Raw genomic sequence first — 15,388 nt, 5'->3', positions numbered from 1 at the left:
CTATTTATCCATCATGGAATATTTTGTGAATTCGGTTATGATACAGTTCTTTTAACAGATAGCTTTTGTCCAACTTGAACTCATAATGATGTCAACTCCAATTGTGTAATTTGACTGTCTAAATGCTCTCAGCTGTGAATTAAAGAGGGGTTAGAGGCAGGCTCTACAGCTGCTGAGCTGCACAAACTAAACCGCTCTAATCTGGTTTGCCTCTGTTTTCATTGGCACTCAGTACACACAGGGGAAGAGCAATGCACCAGGAGCTTATAGTGGTTTGAATTCCAACATATATGCTCTTTTTCCTTAGGTCTACTTCATATACTCTACCTTTATTTAGCTCACAGTGAGGGGTTCTGTGTGTGTGTGTGTGTGTGTGTGTTTGCACGCATCTATGTGTCTCTGTTGAAATTGTGCACTTCTGTTTATGTGTGTGTGTGTGTGTGTGTGTGTGTGTGTGTGTGTTTGTTGAGAATGTGTCTCCAGCGGCCACTGAGGGAGCTGATGTCCTGTCAAAACAGTCTGCCCTGTCGCTGCGGACACCCTTGTCTGCCTGCCTAGACGAGTTTATTAGTTTGTCCTAAAAATACACCCCACACCCTGGACACTCTCCCACAGACCTGCAGGATTTACACACCGTTAGTGTCCGTAAGCTACAGCCTGCTCTGAGATTTACTGAATGTGGATTTAACTCTGTCCATAGATAAATAGTAGTTAAATCTGCTAGTAAGAAGTGAGGCCTTGAAAGTCCAGTTATTGAAGGACTCAGGCTTTGCCCATTTCTTTTAAGATTAATCACTGTAAGAATTTTTTTTTTCCATTTTCACTTTGCTTTTTGGGAGTATTTGTTTCTTAAATAGCATGAGAAATTATGAGTTTTATTGTTTGAAAACAAAGACAAGAGTTTATTTTAGTATTTACTGACAAAGATCTCATGCTTCCATCATATACTCTGTGTTTTTAAAGTAACTTAAGTCTCTCCTCAGATAGTCTCCAATGATTACATGATAAATGACTCCGAAATGAAAATGATTTAAACTGTCATTATTAGCGAGAAACTATATGTTTCCTCGGGGACTGTGCAATTTCATCGACGTGGAAACGCGTTGCGTCTGCGGTGTAATTTTCCCCGATGTCGCTGACAACGTAGAAAACCGTCAGTTCGCTCAGGCTTATTTGAAGCATTAGGGAGGAAAGCCATTTTGATTTCCAGTCATTTGGGGTTTCCTTTTCCCTCATGTTTTGACAGACATCAAAGTCTGTTTGCTCATAATGACGAACACATTACCCAATTTTTCTTTTCTTTTTTTTTTTTTTTTTTTTGAAGAATACCTGAAACCTTTGATATTTTGGACACTGATTGGTTTGTGCGGGTGTGTCTTTAGGCAGCGCGCCCCGGTCCGACCAGGTTCGGATTACAGGAAGGACGTCGTCTAGAGCCCCGAGTTTGGACAAGTGGCATAAGCGTGTGGAGCAAATTGCGACGCGAGAAGGGGGCAGATTTGTGTTTCTTGACAGCTAACGACAGATCGTTTGAACGCGGCCGTGCCAAAGCAAACACAGCCCGACGCAGGCGTCTGCGTCGGACACTACGTGCCAAAGGATGCCTGACTCCTCACCCAGCCCTGGAAGAACCGCAGCTCTCTGTCCTTACACACCAACACACACACACACACACTTAACCCAGGTTTTTCTGCAGTCTCCCCTGAACAGGACTACTCCCCGTGTATGGCCATTGAGGCAGGAAAGTGGAAGAGAGAAAAAAAAAAAAAATGAACTTCAGGTTGATGAATTCTGAAGAATATGGGCTTTTATGGTAGTGAGACTGATAGCTTCATTACTGTTTTTCCCAGATCTTTTGTCTGCGTTTATCCAAACATATGAGTGTCTTTTCAGGCCATGTTTATTTTATTCGGAGGTTTGTTTTGGCTTACGGATATTCTGATTGACTGTCGGTTTTTTGGACCGGCTTTTGAAATCACTGCTGTAATTTGTTTTCCTTGAAACCCTTGCTATCTTTTTGAAATTCTTTATCATTTCCAATTTGCGAAGTTGTTCTTTGCCAGCAGTGACTCAACAAGACATTCATTATACTAAGATAATCCACTTAAAACATTTTCAGTAAGTGAACCTAAATTACATTGTTATTGGTATAATTATTATGCTCTGATGAAAAATAATGATGGGGCCAAGGTTGTCCTTAACTTATAATGCTTACTGCAGACACCTCACAGATTGGCAAACGTAAAAGCCTGACTCAGAGAGGTGTACATGCATGTATTATTTCTCACGAGTCTCCAAAGCAACCTGACCAACTCCTGATTAAGTTGATAAATTGTCGAAATGATTGCGCAGTTTAAACATTTCTCTTCCGTCAAGCATGTTTTTCTTCTTTCTGGTCCTGCTTTCCCCCAGCAGCACCAGACCATCTCCCTTCCCCTCTCACGGATCACGGTTACACGGATCAGATGAATACCTTAAAGGCGTATTTGAATTGGCAGTTCACAGGTTAGCCGGTGTCAGGCTCGGGGGCGGCGGCGGGTTCGAGGGGTTCCCGTTCGCTCGGTCCCTCTACCCGACCTCCAGGACCTGCCTGTCTGCCGTAAGCATTAGCCACACTCAGATCAGCTGGCTCTGGTTTCCCCTCACCTGTCTGCCTTACTTAGAGAACAGCCTCCTGGAGCACAGTCCTCTGACTGACAGAACCAGACGACCCCCCCTCCCCCCAACCCCTCCCGCCCCGCGTGCACTGACGGGCATCGCCTAGATTCAGGGAAAAGCTGCTTTGTTTGTTTGTTTGTTTTCATTTCCGAACAGGGGCATTCAAGCACTGAAAATATTATGTCATTAATTGCATTTCAGTTGCTATTACCAGCTGCTGATTCAGTTCCTATTGTATTTTTTGCTGTTACCTTTCAGTTGTTTAGAATATTATCTACTCTTGTAAAATTCTTCTTATTGCACCTAATTTCACAAAGTCTCAGTTGAGTATTGTTGCTGTTGTTGTTGTTCATTTTCAGGCGGATATGATGTTCAGCTCTGGAGTGTTCTGGATGGGTCTTTTCTTTATCCCTGTCACATCTCTGGTCTTCGACGTGGCCTATAAAGTGTGAGTTCCATTTTCTTCTCGTCTTTGCTCATGCCCTTGTCTGAAGTCTCAACGCCTAACACACTGACTTTAAACTGTGTGTCCACATTCCCATGTTCAGGGATTTTTTTGTATTATTTGTATTATTCCTCTGTGGTTAAAAACTGCTGCAGATTTTTTTTTTTCGTATACATATCTGTGAAAGAACAGATGGGTTGGGTTAATAGTGACAGATTTTCCGTATTTCTCACTGTGTCCTGTAATTCCTCCTTTATTCTTTGTAATGTGGGGAGGGAAATCCTCCACGCCTGGGGAAAATTCTGGCATGTTCTGACTCTGCTGTCATGTCTCTGGGTCGGTCAGGATGAGGAAGGTCTGCTTTAAGACTTTGGTGGATGAGGTTCAGGAGCTGGAAGCCTTGTCCAAAGACCCAGGCGCTGTGGTTCATGGAAAGAGGTAATACACAAGCAGCTACATAAAATTTTCCCCCTAAAACTTTATTCTAAAGAAAAACATTTCTTTTCATTTTTTTCATATGAAGCCCAAAAACATCAGAGTGATACAGAGCATCTTTGTTGTCTCGTCTTTCTTGCGGCGAAACATTCGCTCGTGTTGTTTTTGGGCAGCCGGTGTTTTTGGATGTGACCTGCCTTAAACACTCTACATTTACACTGAGTCGTTTTTCAGACGTTAAGCGACTCAGGAAAAAAAAACGTCTCAAATGAGCTGGGTCCTGCTCTGACCGCCTGTCGTTTCTCCCACAGTTTGACGGAGAGGGCTCAGCTCCTGAAGAACGTCTTCAAGAAGAGCACAGTCAGCCTGTACCGCTCCGACTCCATGCAGCAGAACCTACTCCGTATGTCAGCGTCTCACATCTGCTCCACCACACACACACTCACACGTACACTCCCACGCAGTAATACACTCCCGGCTCCTCACCCCGCCCACACACACACACACACACACACACACACACACACACAGAGGCCTGTACATTAACACATGTTGGAAGACACATACAGAACGTAAAAATCTCACAGATGTCCTTGGGCCAGTGTGACACAGTAATGTATGACAGCTCAAACCCACATGGAGATATGACCTCCAAATGAAAGTGACGGTTTATAACCGACCATTGATTGCCCTAATACCCATAGCCAAAAAAACAGGTCTCTGGTGGTTAGATGCACACCTCTACACTAATGCACCTATTCTACATGTAGAGCCTGACAGCCTACAGACGGGCTTATAAGCCGTGTCTGACCGTAAGTGCGTGTCTTCTCCAGGGGTACCCTGTGATGCATGTTTTTTTGGTTTGTTTTCTTCTCTGTTTGGGGGAATATTTACGTTCATATTTTATACTTGTTTTTTCCTTATTTTACTCATTTTACTTACTCTTTTCATTTTTTATTGTTTGTTTTTGGTTTTTTTTTTTGTTTTTTCTTTTTGTTTCGTTTTTGTTTCTGTCTGTTTTTAGGTGGGGATGGGCGACGGGCGTTAATAATCTGATATCTCGCACCCCTTTTACACCAAAAGTACACGCCTTTCCTCGTTAAAACCCTCTCCTCAAAAATGACCCTCTATCCAAAACTCCAGTCCCCTGAGTGACCCCCCGCCCCCGTTCCCACCTGCCCGCGTGTGTGCTCTCATGCTTGTGTTGTGTAGTGAGTAGTGCACAGAGCACTGTTTAATCACTGAATCTTCCACTGTCATTCCCACAATGCACCTCTCTCGTCGGCCTCTTGCACGCCTTCCCAGGCCAGCAGGTAGAGGGCCAATCAGTACAGACGTAAGGTGAGTTAGGAAGGGAAGGTCAGACAGAGTGTGGCGTACAGTAGCAACTGTAGCAGTATGAGGTGGTATGTGATCAATGTGCGATTAGTAAATAGAGTTTAGTTGAATAGCTGACCAAAAAAAAAAAAAGACATGTCCTCACTGTCCTGGTGAAGAGGCTTTTTAATGTGAGTATTAGTCATTTATTTAGTCATCTTGTTCTGAATGAAGGTAATCAAGTTATATTTATCTAACTATACTTAAGACTGAACAATAGTCTCCTCCCATTTTAATCGACAGAAATATCATTAGTTGTGCATAGAAATTATTTTTTTATTTTGTAGAGCCACTTAAACATGAGAGATTCTGATGGTTTTAGGATTATTTGATTTATTTATCATTTTTTCCCCGTCTCTTAATGAGTTGAATTGATCATTAGTGGTTTAAGCTTAAATGAGAGGCAGAAGAAGTTGCCTTGTTAGTTGTGTTCAAATGTCACTTTGGACATTTTTTTTTTAATTCTGTTTTAGTTATGATTTTTCAATTTAATTTCATTTGGGATTCCCCCACATAGCTGTGTGCAAACATCTTACCCATGTAAACCGATGGTTTTCTAATCACCGTGCCCTGTGTCCTCTGCCTCCAGATGGTTACGCTTTCTCCCAGGATGAGAATGGAGTGCTGTCCCAGTCTGAGGTCATCCGGGCCTATGACACCACCAAGCAGCGGACCAATGAGTGGTGAGACCCAGCTCTCTCGGTCCGGCCCATAGGAGCCGCAGCTGTCAATCAAGATTTTGAGGCTGATGGGAGATCAGTCAGTGAGACTTTCGCCCTGAGCCCAGAGGACTAAAAGAGAGAGTGAAAAAGAGGGGTAAAGGGAGAGAGAGAGAGAGAGAGAGAGAAGGAGAGGGAAAGAGAGATTTCTGTTCTTCAAAAGGGAAAAAAAAAACAAGGATCAAAAAAAAAAAAAATTTGTTTGAAGTGTTCTCCATGCTCTAGTTGTTTGTTCAGCAGGCATGAACACTTTGCTTGTGTACTTTGTTTTTGTTTGTTGTTTTTTTTCCTATTTGTTTTTTTTTGTGTGTGTGTGTGTGTGTTGTTCAGTCCTGTGGTCTGAAGTCTCTCTGTCACAGCTCTGTGGAATGGTGATCAGTGCCAATGCGTGTCTCTCTCTCCTCATACATCTTAATGGAAACGAGTGTTAAAGCCAAGAAGACATGACGTCGACGTGACACCTTTGTCTGATCGCGTTTGACTGCAAATCCTAAATTGGTGACGGCACATGAAAGAACCCCATCGGTCACAATAATCCTCTTTTTGATTTTACTAAATAAAAGTCTGTCTCTAACAGCTATTTTCGCATACTTCCCCCAAATCCTGTTGAATTTTTAGAGCGCCAAAGAACACAGTCATGAATTCTGTATTTGAAAAATTACGACTTTTTTTTTCCGTTTTTTTTCTCCCATCCCATCTCCATTTATGCTCCTAAATCTCCCTGCGCTGATTTGACCACTTCAGACCTGACAAAATTGTGTTTTCTTTATCTTTTTTCTTTTCCCTTTTTTTTTTTTTTTTGCACTCAACTGTATTAAGGCCTTACATTTGCTCTTGCCTTCGGTCATTCATTTCTTCTTTTCTCGAGCGGTGGTAACCGTGCCTGACTATTACGTCTGTTAACAAAAAAAAAAAAAAAATTCCCCTCAAACTTTCGATTTTTTTTTTTTTTTTGACATTCTGTATCGCTTTTTCGACGGCTCTTAACGATTTATTGCATTCCACGCGTTACACGGCTGCAACAATCACAAAGGTGCCTAACAGGAATTTGTCTCCTTGTCTGAAAGTATCACAGATTCTCTCGCTAGTCCGTGTTTCAGGATGACGTTGTTTTTTTCCTCCGTAAACTGTGCAGCTACAGTGTGACCAGAGATGTAAAGAGCTATGATATGCATGTTGAATCTTGGCTCCGTCGTGTGCACATGGGCCGCTCTCTCTCGCGTGGGTCTGAATGAAGAAATTCAGCTGTATATTGTGTAAGCTTATGGTGGCAACTTTTACTCTACTATGGTCTTTCCCTTAGAATGGAAAGTTAATCCCTCAAACATAAGTGCCATTAGCTTAAGGGGAAAAAAAAAATGGAGATTAGCCAGGAAATCCAAACTATATCGAAACTACTTTGTCTCTATAGTTATTTTGTGAATTTGTATTTTTATATTGGATATGTATGAATTTTGGATTGACCTGCTTTGTATTGAAATGTTGTCCCTTTTTTTTGTTTGTTTGTTTTCAGGAAATGATAGTTGAGAATGAGCTTATACTTCCTTGTAGCTAAAATGTCTTGTTCTTATAATTAATATTAATGCTTTTTTTAATTTATGGTTGACAGTGTACATTTGCTTAAGTCTCCCTGTGGGAGACCAGGTTTCGAACTGTGTGTATGCACATTGTTTGTTGTCTGCATGTGCATGTAAGTGCGTGCGTGTGCACACGTGTGTGTGTGCGTGTATGTATGTGTGTGTGCATGAGTGACTGTGAGAGGGTGTATAATGTGTGTCGAGTTTTTTGTATGTTAGCATGTCTGTGGTCAGTTCAAACAATGGAATCCTTGACAGTGGTCTGTTCAACGCTGATATTTTGCCAGGAGGATTTTGATCGGTGTTTCCTAACGTTGAAATGTGTGTGCGTGTGTGTATCTTATGTCTGAGTGCATGTGAGGGTGTAAGCGTGAGAATGAGTAAAAATGAATGAAAGTGTGTGTAAGTATATGAGTATGCACATGCAGTAATATTCCTGTTATGTGTGTGTGTCTGTGTGTGTAAGCGTGCATGTGCGCGCGTGTGCGTGTGCGTGTGTGCGCATGCGAGATCATATGAGATTATAGACGTGTATGTGTGTGTGTGTGTGTGTGTGTGTGTGTGTGCACGCGCACGCGCGCGCGTGAGGGTGTCGCTCGCTCCTCTGTCTGCACGACTCCAGGTATAATGATGGTGTGTGTGCTGTTGCATGGCGTTAAGTGTGTGTGTGGCCAGCTTGTCTCTCTGAGCGCGACTGCGGTCCGGTCCGGTCCGATCCGATCCGGGCGGGATGAGGCAGTCCCATCTGCAACACTGAGCTCGCTTGACAGGAGATCTTACGCAATACACTCCTCTTTACCTTTCCAATAGTGGGACTTCGGTGTTATCTGTTTATTGGTTCTGGTATTATTTATCTGGTCGTACCTATTCAGATCTCCTTTCTTTCAGTTTCTCTCAGGCAGTGTTGCTCTCTCTTCTTTATAAGGAATCCACACTGTTTACTTCTGGCTTTAGTGAGGATGTACAACACTCTATGTTGTTTTCTAGCTCTACGCTTTTGAAAGGTTTGAGGTTTTTCTTTTTTTTTTTTGCTGTTGTTGTTGTTATCGTTGTTGGTTTTGTCACCCTCAGTGACAACATTCAAACACTGGATATTGGTCTTCTGACGTGTCTGTAGTGAAAGACTTGGACTGTTGCTTTATCATACTGTCATCTGTGAAAGTGATTGACTGCATGAGTGGATAAAATTGTTCCGCAGTTTTAAATGTTTGTTGTATACTGATTCCCCTCCTACTAGTGTTGGTCACTTTAAAGCAGAAAATGCACTTTTTTCAATTTGTTTAAACTTTTTTTTTTTTTTTTTTTTTAATGTCTTTTTGTTCAATGATTGTTTAGCATGTTGGGACTGCAAAATTATAAATGTTCTGTCTTTTACTGCCATGAAGGACTACTGAAATAAACTTTACAACTTGAACATGGAAGTATAATTTCTCCTTGTTTTTGTCCTTGTTGTTACACCACTGGAAATGGTCTGATATTTGATATTTCCTGAAGTTTCAATGGGTTCAGTTGTTGCTTGTTTATTAAAAATAAATCAGAGTATTACGTCCTTGAACAAGCAGAGAAAGAAAACACCTTCCTTGTTCTTTCTTTCTTTCTTTCTTTCTTTCTTTCTTTCTCTCTCTCTTTCTTTCTTGATTCCTCCAGTGTTTAAGCTCTTTTATGTTGAACCACTGTAGACTGGTATATTTTAAATATCTGTGTTGTGTATATTTAAGTCTATACTCAGTATATCATCCTCTGTGACATGAGACCTGCTAAAAGAAGCCCTTGAGGACACATTAGAAAATTAAACCTTAAAATTCCACAAATCAAACCACTGATACCTTTATGGTGATACAAGCACAAATCTATATTTTAACATGACCCCTTGCTGTTTCTATTGCAGAGTGGCTCAAGGATTTTCATTTCCTGTCTAGACCACTGTTTACTCACTATTCGTCTTATGCGCAAAACCACTAAAGCAATATAACCTTCAAGCTCCTGGTGATTTCATCTTTACCCATGGTTACTCACATTAATCTTTTATAAGGACAGATAATACATAGAGGTGTGTGTTTCATTAATACATTACTGAAAGCCCATCTATAAAAAAAAATTTCATTCACTCTGGGCTTGTTTTGAATCACTGATACAGAACTGATGGATAATTCTCCTGAGCTCCTGTGATGTGTTGCATATCAAACTTTTTTTTTTGGTCATTTATCAGAACCGCTCCTCACAACACCTGAAAATGCAAACTGGGATATTTGTGGCTGAATCTCAGGTCCAAGTTAACCATAATGATTGGAAATAAAGGTGTCCGAATCAGGGACTCCGTTTCCACTTTCACAATGTGCCCTTTGTTCTAAGTTATAGCCAGTAATCGACTGCTCATTTGCGTGATGCTCTCTGACTGTAGCTGTCCATTTCGAACTAAAAGGCTCTGTGAAACGATAAATAAATACATAAATAAATAACATGCGGTACATTTAATTCCCAAGAGAGGACAACCAGTGTTGGTGTTTTGTAGTTGTTTTTGCTGTTGTTGTTTTCCTGTGAAACACTTGTGGTCATGCAGAGCAGTGGGAATCTAAACAGGAAAGGGAAGGGAAGAGACTCTAAAAACCATCATCTCAGTCTACACATGACAAAACAAATTCCAGCCTTATTATGACCATTTCTCATTCTGCTGTCATTTGGCTGATGTCCCTTGTTGAGGTCAAGCTCTGGTCGGCTGCGGTCCGCCATTGTTTTCAATTCTTGTCTTTGCAACAGCGAGAATTTGTTTATTAATATTGTTATTATTATTATTATTATTTTAAATATGTCCAGTATTATAAATTGTACCTCAATATGAAACACAGAACAAATAAATAAACATGTCCCATTTCTAATAGGCTTACTTTCCTGAGAAAGTTCATCTCTGGATCCAAAACTGCAAATCTCGTTGTGATTTCTGCATCATCATATTTCCTTTATCAAAACATGTGACTGTATTTTGCCAAAGGGCAATACTTTAGTCTATGTTCTGCTTGTCTGAAACAATCAAAAGAACAGGGAAATGTTTAGAAAATTTAACAAATGAACATTGCCAATTCAGAAGAATCTGGCACTTGAAAGAGGAAAGTTTAATTTAATTTAAAACACTGTAGGACAGGGTAAAACCTAATCATGACATACAATGTGTTTGCGCATGATTCAACTTGTGTCCACACTTTCAAAATGGTTGGTCAGTGACTTTTAAAAAAATCTTAATGAACAGTTAAGTATGCTTCACAGATAGAATAGTATTAATGGGTTATTAATATGACCTTAGTTTGGGAGGTGATGCCATTTAGTTCACTATGAATCTGTATATAAAGGAAACACGAGCTCTCTCCGTGACATGACAGATGCTCTAAACTTCAAAAGACTTGGAAGGCCCCAGAGGTAGTGTTGTGTTTCATTCAAATGATATACAGACACTGTTGAGCCAAAAGGAAGATTGGCACTGTTGTTGCACTGTATTAGTAGCTATTCTTTAATAAAACAAGCAGAGGATTAAATTAAACGTACTGTAGGTGGCGCACTTAAGCAAAATGCGGGAGTCTGTTTACATTGTATGGGGCGGGGGGTCTGTTTGTGTTGATCCATCTAGGAAAAAGAAATATTTAGATACTCCTCCTGCCCTACAGGGTACTACCCAAAACCCCATATTACCAAAAGGAACTCATGGCATGATTCATTGTGTCCCTCTTTTAGAGAGACCAAGATTGTCAAAAAAAAAAGTTTCTTTTTTTGTTTGTTTGTTTGTTTGCTTTCCGTTTTGTTTTAATCCCTGGTTTTCGTGTCCTTTTCCATGTTCAGAGTAATATTGTAAAAATACAAAAAAAAAAAAAACGCATTTTCTTTCTTTCACTATTCATCATTTCCTTGAGAGTGTCCCCACAATGATATTTCGTTTGTGTAACGCAACACCAGCTCAATAGTTCAAAGGCAAAGAGTAATGTTTTGATTACATTATAAATGTATGAGAAGTGCATAACTCTGAGAGAAGAAGAAAAAAAAAAAAAAAAACAGCAACAGGCCGCACGTCTTTGATCCCAGGGTCACTGCACCTGAGTGTCGGTCAGAAACATCCACAGCTTGTAACAACAATCCTCTCTTCCAGCTCATTTTCAACATCCTTCCCATGCCTCCGCTGGCTTTGCTTTTGCTTGAGCGGAAACACCCCCCCCCCCCCCCCCCACCCGCGAATCATACCGCAGCTGTCCGCAAAGCAGTATCTCCGCTTTTCATTCCCGAAGCAAGTTCCCGGGTGACGACACGAGTTCAAAACAGAGAGTACCGAAGCTCATTTTCCTCCAGCGTACACGGAGCAAAATAATGGCCCCATGTTTCCTCAGCAGCTCTCCAGTGACAAACTGATCATTGTATGTCCTCTTCCTGCTTCAAGGTTACTATAGCAATAGATTATTAATAAGAAGAGCTGTCCTTCGCCGCAGAGTTATTATGGCCATTTGCTGCCGTGTTACGCTGTGAGTACTTGAGTAATTGTTTGGCAGTCATGATTTTGGGGGGGGGGGGGGGGGGGGGGGGAATCTGGCCCCAGACAGTCAGCTCTGCCCAAAGTCTGCGAAGCCCTTGTTTCCAGGGAAGGGTTCTGGCTGTAGGGGGAAGAAGTACTGCTGAGGCAGGAGGAAACTGGAACTCTGGTTGGAGTGCAGAGCTTGGTGGAGCTGAAGTTGAGTGTGGGAATGTGGGTGTGGATGAGGGTGCGACTGGGCGATTGCGCTCTGCAAACAGGCCGGGGAGGTGTAAGGGGGAGGAGGGGGCGGCGGCGGCAGCGGCAACGCCGGTTGGGATGGAGCGAGGGAAACGGGTGTGGAGGAGGGCGTCGCCGCAGACGACGGGGGCCCCGGCATGGCGTCGGCGCGTCCCAGAGAGAAGCGACGGACAGAGCTGCTCCCCCCGGCTGAGCTGGAGCTGGTGGTGGCCGTGCTGGACTGGCGCGAGGGCGTGCGGAGGCTGGGCGGAGCCGTGGTGAGGATCATGGGAATGGTCTCACCCTGGCAGCTGCGTAAGGAGAAGCGGATTGGCTGCTGGGTTGGTTGCTTGGGCCTGAGACAGGTGCAGCAGTAAACAGCCACCAGAGAACCCACCACCACAAAAGCCACGAAGATGGAACCCACCATGAGGAAGGGTACGTAGATAGGTTCTGTGAAGGGAGATGAAAAGGTAATGGTGTCAGTCAGAACTGGAACTGTGTGAGATGAAAAGATCATCAGTGAAATGATTATATGCCTCCTTAACTATCTGTAAAAATCACACACACTGCAAAAATTCCTTTTTATTCACCTCCATTTTGTCTCCAGTTACCTTGAATGTCTTGTAAAATCACACGAAAGGGTTCATAGGATTATGAAAATGAATAAGGAATACTTATTTAGAATATTTTCTGTATGAAATAGACTACTTCTGTTTTAAATTTGATTCATTCATCTTTTTGATTATTTATTTACATATCAATATGTACACTGTACCCAAGATAATGTGTCTGAAATGTTACTTCGCTGGTCTATAACAGGCCTATAAGAATGTGTTTCAGACACCGCATAAGACAAAGCATCTAAATATTAATTTGCCAAGAAAAGTATCAATTCCATCAGGTCACCTACAATGCTTCAATATTATTCTTTTACTCTCACATATTTATATACTTACAGAAGGCTTAACGGGGTCGTTTTTTCGTCAATTAAGAGACTCCCTCTAATGTCATTTGGGTAATATTTGTCCGTGCATTTATTTTGGACGGATCTAATAAATTAAATTACTCATTTGGAAGTGGTCTGAATTGATTGTTTGTTCATCTAAGTTCTAAAGGAATGTGCTGCTTTAGACGTGAGACCTCCACTTGGTGTTGTGTTACTCATGAAAGATTAGTGCAAGCAAAATATTTTCCGTCTTTGCCCCGTGGCTTGTTTATGGTAAAGAATCGGATTGCGCAGGGAATTGCACTGTCATGGCCTCACAGCATGGAAACAATATGGCACGTTTTTTTCTTTCGAAAGTTGGGCAAAAAACTCCACACAGTACAAGATTTTGTCATTTAATTGACAATTCTATTTTCGTGTCCAGTTTTGACAAAAGTGCCAATGGAGCTGAAAAGCTGAAAATAATTTAAACTAATCAATCGACACCAAAGCGCCCAGCACAATTTGACAAATCGTCGGGTGTTTAAGGACGAAAGCGGGAGGTCCAAAGAAAAATATCCAAAATTAAGAGTAACGAGTTCAATTTCACCACAAAGGTGCAATTTAGGCCCACAAGCGGGAGGTGGTTGCAGTTAAATATATTTAATGTTAAAATGACCTGGGGTAAGCTATTTGATAATGAAAAGTCGAATGCTTATGTGTTATAGGCCAGTAGTATAATTTGATCAATATGAATGGACGGAGAAAAAAAAATCACTATTTCACCGTTTCTGTGTCACAATTTTGCCAGCGGCACCTTGAAGTAAAGGAAATATACCAGGTTAGGAGTTGTTGGTCTTGCCAACTATACGAATAAATCTTATTAACGCAAATTGACCAGAATTATTCATTTTAAGACTGTACTTAACATTTTAGTTATTATACACACTCAAGGAGTCACATAAGTAAAAGTAAAACTTTAAATTGCTGTAATTAATATCGGGGTATGCTGTCATCGGCAATATAAGCTATCTGTAACCCTACAGTTTCGGTGTCTTATTCATTTTTATTGCGCGTATCATATCACCTAAGGAATTTCTGTGTCTGGTGACACTCTCCAGGTGTGTTGTATGTTCACCCCTGTTACGGGTGGGTGCGATCTCTCTCTCCCTCTCTCTCTCTCTCTCTCTGAAAATTAGACTCCCATCACCTCAGATAAATCTAGAACACAAAGGCAGGTGGTCTGTGAGCAGGGAATTTGAGCTTGTTGAACCTCCTGTTGTGTTTATATCATGTCAGGTGTAATGCAGATATTCCTATCCATCTAAACATTATTTTCACCACGACAAACTGCCTTGGCAAAACTAACGCCAGAAGTCACTGTTATACAGCAATGACAGATTAATAAAATTTTCGATTTTTATATTTGTGGAATAAGGCTATGACCATTACAAAGTCCTGTAGTCGGTAAAAACAGAAATAAATAAATAAATAAAAACCATGTGCGCCTTGTTTCCTTTCTTTGATTTAACTCAACGTATTAAACCATAAAATTGAAAGTCTAATATTTTGTCATAATGTTTCTCGTGATTTGTTTGCACAAGTTTGTACAATTGCTAATAAGTCTAAAAATACAGCTGTACCTTTGCATTCAGAAGGTGAAAGCTACCATTTCAAAACGCCAGTCCAAAAATAATAATCTGAATATTATACATGGCTTACACCTTTTCTTTTATTGTTTCTGTATTTGTTACTGTAATGTCTTCGATGAAATACTGAGCGAAATTCTGCTGATTAGCACATATTATGACTTTCTAAAGCTTGGATAATGAATCCTGCTATCTGGCAAGATATTGTTTGTAGTCTACTAAATTCAATGACTAGAAATAACATGCCATGAGGGTGACACATTTTATAATACTGAACACATAGTTGGGCTTTATCTGGGAAAGCCGAATATATCTTACGGGCTGCAAATTCGGTGTTCTCGAGTTCCCTGTCATTAGTGCAGCTTCCTTGGTCCAGCCTCGCGTCAACAGCAGCGCAGCAGTACCGCAACGAACAGGTCCCACAACACACGGTTGCGTCCAGGGTGTCAAAGTCCTCGGGACACTGAAAACCTTCGTGGTAATTTCCGCTGCTGTCCAACCACCCGTGGCAGTACTCTCCCTGGGCATCTGATATCCGAAGATTCCATGTAAAGTACCCCAGCAAGAGGCAATTCAGCAGGCGCACCATGCCGGCGAGATGCCGTTACTTGCCAAGACCACCCCAAGAGAAAGTACCCAAAGACTGTTGCAGTATCTCAGGCGAGTTTACAAAGTTTTGGGATGGAAATCTTTGAGTAGTTTCATGAAATTGTCCACGACGATGTCTGGTTTATCAAACATTCTGAAGAAACTCTTCACGCTAACATTCAACCGTAACCGATTTTGTTTTCATATTGGGTCCTATTTTGATCCAGCTCCAGTTTACTGGAATGAAAAAGCGCAAAGTGCACAGACTGAGAGCAGAAATCAACAT

The 15,388-nt window shown here is 41.4% G+C and overlaps 2 protein-coding genes across 2 annotated transcripts in view; one reads left to right on the top strand and one right to left on the bottom strand.

The window, feature by feature from the left end:
• atp8a1 (ATPase phospholipid transporting 8A1) overlaps positions 1-5,602 on the top strand; it is an 86,325-nt gene extending 80,723 nt beyond the window's left edge. The window contains exons 34-37 of the mRNA XM_030765507.1: positions 3,018-3,106; positions 3,449-3,541; positions 3,850-3,941; positions 5,505-5,602. Coding sequence (XP_030621367.1) covers positions 3,018-3,106; positions 3,449-3,541; positions 3,850-3,941; positions 5,505-5,602 — 372 coding nt within the window. The remainder of the gene's footprint in view (positions 1-3,017; positions 3,107-3,448; positions 3,542-3,849; positions 3,942-5,504) is intronic.
• A 6,186-nt stretch (positions 5,603-11,788) lies between these two features.
• Positions 11,789-15,103, bottom strand: shisa3 (shisa family member 3). The gene is made up of 2 exons (XM_030766897.1): positions 14,833-15,103; positions 11,789-12,390 (listed from the first exon to the last, which is right to left on the bottom strand). The coding sequence occupies exons 1-2, from the start codon at positions 15,101-15,103 to the stop codon at positions 11,789-11,791; spliced, it is 873 nt and encodes a 290-aa protein (XP_030622757.1).
• Positions 15,104-15,388: the final 285 nt, after the last annotated feature.

Source organism: Chanos chanos, chromosome 2, assembly GCF_902362185.1.
Source record: "Chanos chanos chromosome 2, fChaCha1.1, whole genome shotgun sequence".
NCBI lineage: Eukaryota > Metazoa > Chordata > Actinopteri > Gonorynchiformes > Chanidae > Chanos > Chanos chanos.
This window is presented reverse-complemented; position numbering and strand designations above follow the sequence as displayed.